This window comes from Diaphorina citri, unplaced genomic scaffold (genome assembly GCF_000475195.1).
Source record: "Diaphorina citri unplaced genomic scaffold, Diaci psyllid genome assembly version 1.1 scaffold54, whole genome shotgun sequence".
Taxonomy (NCBI): Eukaryota; Metazoa; Arthropoda; class Insecta; order Hemiptera; family Psyllidae; genus Diaphorina; species Diaphorina citri.
Window position 1 is genome coordinate 236,322 of NW_007377491.1, and position 6,063 is coordinate 242,384.

General features: G+C 36.5%; 1 protein-coding gene across 1 annotated transcript; it reads right to left on the reverse strand.

The window, feature by feature from the left end:
- Window positions 1-740: 740 nt before the first annotated feature.
- Window positions 741-1,756, reverse strand: LOC103517000 (ABC transporter F family member 4-like). Its single transcript, XM_008482001.2, has 2 exons — window positions 1,693-1,756; window positions 741-1,512 (listed from the first exon to the last, which is right to left on the reverse strand). Exons 1-2 carry the CDS (start codon window positions 1,741-1,743, stop codon window positions 1,159-1,161), a joined length of 405 nt encoding a protein of 134 aa, XP_008480223.1. The 5' UTR covers window positions 1,744-1,756; the 3' UTR covers window positions 741-1,158.
- Between the last annotated feature and the right edge of the window lie 4,307 nt (window positions 1,757-6,063).

The window sequence follows — 6,063 nt, forward strand, 5'->3', positions numbered from 1 at the left end:
GAATTAAATGGAGCCAGTAAGCAGTGAAGCTACTGGAATCAAAATTCCTGGTGTCCAGTAACATACCAGTCCAGCTTGTCCAGTAACATTCTAAAGGTTTGATAGAGGGAACTTTAGCTGGTAAGGTCTTATCTTCCCGAAAGCGAAGAGAGAAGGAAGACATGATAGGAGAAACCCAGCCTCGTTCCGAGAACGAACATGATTCGTTAAGGATAAAATACGCCCCAAGCGGGAATCGAACCCGCGACCTAAGCTGGACCCACTTGAATTACTCTTTCAATGTGACACTAACCATTCGCCTATCCAGTATCCAAGTCAGGGGGAAAAAACTCTAGGTACCGACTACAAAAACTCATACAGGTTTTGAAAGGTGTAAATGTCACAGAACCTATCCCTATCCAGTATCCAAGTCAGGGGGAAAAAACTCTAGGTACCGACTACAAAAACTCATACAGGTTTTGAAAGGTGTAAATGTCACAGAATTAATAAAGATAACTCCAGTGGGACAGAAATTATTCTTCCATACTTTACTAGTCCTATACTTGTAAACAATACTTTACAAATCTATACTATATTGGAATGGGGCACAGTTGATAAACCAGACTGAAATTAATACTTATTGCAGTTTTTATGTACCTACCTACCTACCTTACTTTTGTATGATTGGAAGAAAAAAATACACATTATTTGGTTGTTTGTATAAAAAAAACTTCTTGAATATAATATGAACAATTTAATAACTTGTAATATACACTTTATTTGTGTATTGAGAGGGAAAGTAAAAGCGTCAAAGCTTGCCCTTTCATTTGCCTTGAGTCATTCGCGGATAATTCTCAGAAAGTATCACTCTCAGTATGAGTACCACTGAATTTCTGAAATCATTCCCAGAAAGTACCTCTCTCATTATGCGTCCACAACGGAGCCTAGAGTTCCCCAGATTATCAGTAGGTATCAAGGGGAACCCAGTTGGACCTAGTTCACCCAATAGTAGAGGTTAACGCCGGAGGCGTTCTCTACCACCTAATCCTTAGAGCTCCCTTATTATGTAGTCTATTTCTAAAATAAATGAGGATAAAATTCCATACCTCGGCTGGGATCAAACTCGCGCTCTGTTTACCAGGCGATTTTTAGAGTGGTTGGGGTCCATTCACACAATCCTTAGAGCGGAATAAAGTTGGGCGCCTTCGATCCCTTCTTCACCTTCTTCTTCTTCTGAACCACCGGATCCTGCACTGATTTCTGAACCACGCCCCCCGTCTGTCTCAGTGGCGTATCCTTCTTGCCCTGTTTCTTTTTATCCCCTAGCTGTTTCTTTTTGTCCCCTAGCTGTTTCTTTTTGTCCCCGCCCTGTTTTTTCGGTGTTGCACTGGCCTTCTGCTTCTTACCACCCTGGGACTCCGGCTCAGCGCTCTGTTTCCTCTTGTTGTTGGGTTTATTCTTTCCCTGTTGTTGTTGGTTTTGTTGCTTCCTGTTGTTGGTCTGATTTTTGACGTTCTTAACTTTCTTCTTGTTCTGGAAAGAGAAGAGTAGAGTAATTTAATGGCTAATCTCGAGTATTAGATAATATTAGAGAAAATATAAGAAACTGGGTGAACCTAATTTTGCTTAGTATTGTCAAAGAGATTTATCCGCAGAGAAGTTCAGAATATGGCACTTATTTTTCAAAATAAAAAATCAATTATTTTCCATTACCTTTCCTTTCGTCTCCTCCTTCTCTTCTTCCTCATCCGACTCCTGGTTCATCCACGTCTCCTCCGACTGACACTATCAAGGGAACTTTCGCCACTTAACTAAACGGACAGCACGTATTGATTTTGTATTCTCCTCTTGATCTTGGCACGAAATCAATCCCTACAGTGACCATGATCAGGAATCAAAATCAAAATTGATAATATATCTTCCCAAGGAATGCTTTTGATTACACTTGTTGATTCAGCGTTTGAAATTCAAACACGTTTGGGAAGATTTATGTGGTGATCTGTATCAGTACATATTTCATCAATGAATACTGTGATTTCAGCGATGGATGTGATGGTTTAGAAAGCTGGACATTTCCAATCCTTCAAGTCTCGAGGAATATATGTACATAATAGTTCGTACCCAGAGCTTTACTACTTAACTGTATATGTAGGTTGAACAACAGTTTGCAGTGACTTCTTTTTGAATGTTTCGGAATTAAACAAACATATGACCCCAGCAGATTTCTAAATCAAATTCACCCTAAAGCAAAATGTCATTCAAAATTCAATATTATCAAAGAAGAATACATTAAATATTGAATAGCCAAGAGGCTGTATACGGGCCCTATTTTTCCGGCATCTTGTTGCTCGCAGTATGGGTTCATTGTATGTTTTTCTAAACTGCTAGAAATGTAAAGGAATTTCAAGTGTGAGCATGAATTCTTGTCTTTTCCTCGATTAATAGAATAAGTTCCTTTATATATTTATTTACTTCAATTAGACTTGAATCACCAACGGCCAGGTCCGAATACTCATAGATCGCCTTCAAACATAATAAAAAAGACCATAATAATTATGATATCTCGAAAACAATAAAAATAAGTTAATCCCTACAGGGAAAAAATAAGTATAATCGTATTTATACCTAATAATATGCGGTTTAAAGACTTTAAAGGTAGGATTACATATTATAGTATTATTTTACTGTCTCTAGATTAAATAATGCTGGTAATGTTATTTGGTGGATGTGCCTTGTGCACATTTTACATAGAGCACACATTTAATGTCTAATGGTTTGTTATTACGTTGCTGTATTATGTTTGCGATAAAATCAAGCTTCGCTGATTAAAAATTTTATTGCAAAAAACACTCATACGTACTTCACCATTAATCGGCTATAAAAACAGAACTAACCAGAAGATAAAATTGACAATATCTTTCTATCCTTTGGAGGTACTAGAAGGTCTGGGCTTAAAAACAAGGAATTTTTGGTAACTGATTGTAATTACCGCTAATTATTTCTAAACTATGCCGTTAAGGATTGTAGCATTGTCAGAACATGGAATGGACAGGAGAAAGAAGTAATGACCATGTGTATGCACGTTAAACAAGCTGAACTTCACCAGTAATCAGACCAAAAAAAGTATCAAAAATGAATAAAGCGACAAACTTGAAACTTTTAAGAAACTAAAAAAAATGAAGGCGCTTCTGTCCGTGAGTTTAGGCGATAAAAAATTTGCAAAGTTTGTAATTTTATTACAATTTCCAAGCCCTAATATGCTTGGAAAGTGGGAAAGAGCATTTTAAAAGGTCAAAGACAAGTAAATTTAATAACGACATTAGTATGATGAAAGTTCTCCAGATGCCTCCTTGAATTTTTAATCTAAATTTCCTTCAGATTTATTATAAACAGACATGAGACTGCTAAATTAATATTGTGATTGAAACAGTGCCAATTCAGTGCAGTATTGGTTTGAGCAACCCAGTAATTTCATAAGTTTGAATCGTGCACACAGATATCTTCTTTGGGCTTCATAAACAAACATGTTGGAAATTTTCAAAATCGAATTTGCCTGGGTAGGTAATGACAGAGTGCGGCCTGAGTATGTTGAATAGGAATGAATAAAACATGAGCCATGTCCATTTGTACAAATGAGGCACAGCTATGAACGTTGGATGATGTATTATTAGATTTAGAATAGAGAAGATGAGTCGCCCACTTGTTCTGTTGGTTTTTACATGTGATTATCATATGGAAATTCTCAGAGACATGTTACAGACATAATGGTGTCATGTTGTTGCCATTGTTCATATTGAGTACTTCTGCCCAATTAGAAATCATTGAATGCACCATTCAGTGTTATTACTATTGTTGGCTTGCAGTTTAACTTGTAGTTCAAGTTATTCATGTTGTACTCAAGATTCTCAAGGAACTATGGAAATCTTTTCGAATGGGATGGTTTTAGGTGACGCGGGACGCGACAATTCATCCACATTTCACTTGTTCACCACGTTCCACTTTCAACAGTTTATCCTCCTTGAACTGATTTTACACAACTTCATAATTCGTAAAGTTTGAGTGAACATTTTTATTAAATCTATTGACGTGTTCACCCTGTATTTTTAATCCAATAATGATACCATAGGCTTGAGATCTCGAGAGTAATATCTATGGGCTAGGCTAGGAGGATTGTGGATTCCTGATATGTGCGAGTATATCTTCATTCCTGATATATGTTTTCTAGTAAATTAAATATTTTGAACAACTTTATTCCCCACGTCCAATCTGAAACTTATTAGGACAGATTAAAATGAGTTTATGTTTCCTGCTGATAGTCTGATCCCCCCAAAAAAACACTTCGTGTTAAAAAATTAACGTCAAGAGTTACCCTCCACAAAAAAGTACTGATATAAAAAAAGACGTCACTGATACATGGAGAAGGTTTTGATTTTACCCTTGTCAAAATTCAGCGCACGACCCGACGCTATTGTACTTCTTTCGAGATACATACCAAGTATATATTGTATAGGTATTGAGTATAGGCTAAACTGGGCCCGACAAAAGGACTGAATGCAGACATTTATTTCAGCCGAAATAATTCGTTTTGTGTCCAGAATATTTTGCTCAATGCACTTAAATCTGTGCAACTTTTCTGACCCGAGTTCAACAATGTTTGATAGCTATGTGAGCTATCTTTGTGTGTATTACTATTTCGAGTCAAGCGCTAAGGCACTTGTAAAGCTTCTCGCGTGGAGCATAATAATAATTCTCTAATCTTAACTATGCATCTAAAACATCAGTCTAGTCTGCAAATAGTATCTGTTGCCTCTATTTAGTCTACAAACAGTATCTGCGCGCACTATCTAAGGAACTTGAACAGTTTCTTAACAGAGTCGTTGAAATTTTAAATTGCACTTTTTAACCCCTTTTTTTCCAAGTTAGTATTTTGTACACTTTGAGAAGTTGAAACTTGTTATCCCATACACAGGTTTAGAATGATCTATTTTTACCGTAGATCATGTGCGAAGAAATTGATTAGATTTTGATACTGATACATATGAAATGAAAGCTCTCTGTGGTTCTCTAGAACACGTACAGGTTTGGTATTTCGAACATCGAAGGTGATTAGCAAGACAAATAATATACAGAGAAATACTAATACATAAATCATTTTTTAAAAATTAAACCAATCATAACCTAAATCCTCGAGTCTGAATAAATTAACAGATCTAGTTACCGACCACCAAACATTTAAGCTATTAAGCAGCTATAGTTGCCACTCTATACCTTTCTAATTTTGGAAGGATTATTTACCAAATAATAGAAAGTAATAAAGAGTTATAATCGGAAGTTGTCGTCTTGCAATAGGTCAAAATAAAAATAGAATTGAACCTGTGACCTCCTGATTGCCAGAACAGTAATGGAAACGCTTGCCTAAAACAGGGTAAACGAAAACTAAATGGGGAATAACCTCAATTTGATATGTCCTAACAAAATCCATCACAAACCACAGCAAACCTGTCCTATCATAAAACTTTGGCATAGATTTCATTTCCCTCCCATGTTTTTCGGGCTCAACTTGGGTAAAAAAAGCAAACAATCATTTCACTGACGAGGAAAGACGTATGGGACTGTCAAATACTATCCTAGACACAATACATCCCATTTATGGGTTCTATTAACCCAGGCAATTGGGCATGCTACGGCACTATTGTAGCAGTTGTTTTATTGGTACAAAAGCACTAAATAAAAACGGCTGTGAAACACTCATCTTCTGTATGTACCTAGTACCTACGAAGAAAATAATTATCTGACGTGCTCAGCGCCTCAGCATAATATCAAAAAGAAAACAACTTTAAATTGGCCAGTAACTTAAATTCTCGGAAATCAAGGCTGTCTTTCTCCTATCCTGTCTTCCTTCCTTTCTTCCCTATTCACTTGCTTATTTGGTAACGGTTCACGAATAAAAGGGAAATTTGTGGACACAGGGAAGTATCGAACCCGCAACTTCTCAACCGAAGAGGTAAGCATATTCAGTATTTAGGTAGGTACCTATATATCAACTCAGATTTCAGAGTCTTGAATAGGTTGATAATAAATTAA

Coding starts and splice junctions, on each gene's coding strand:
- LOC103517000 (XM_008482001.2), bottom strand. CDS start 1,743: ATGAACCAGGAGTCGGATGAGGAAGAAGAGAAGGAGGAGACGAAAGGA. Junction 1,513..1,692: donor AGGAGGAGACGAAAGGAAAG/GTAATGGAAAAT, acceptor TTCTCTTTCCAG/AACAAGAAGAAAGTTAAGAA.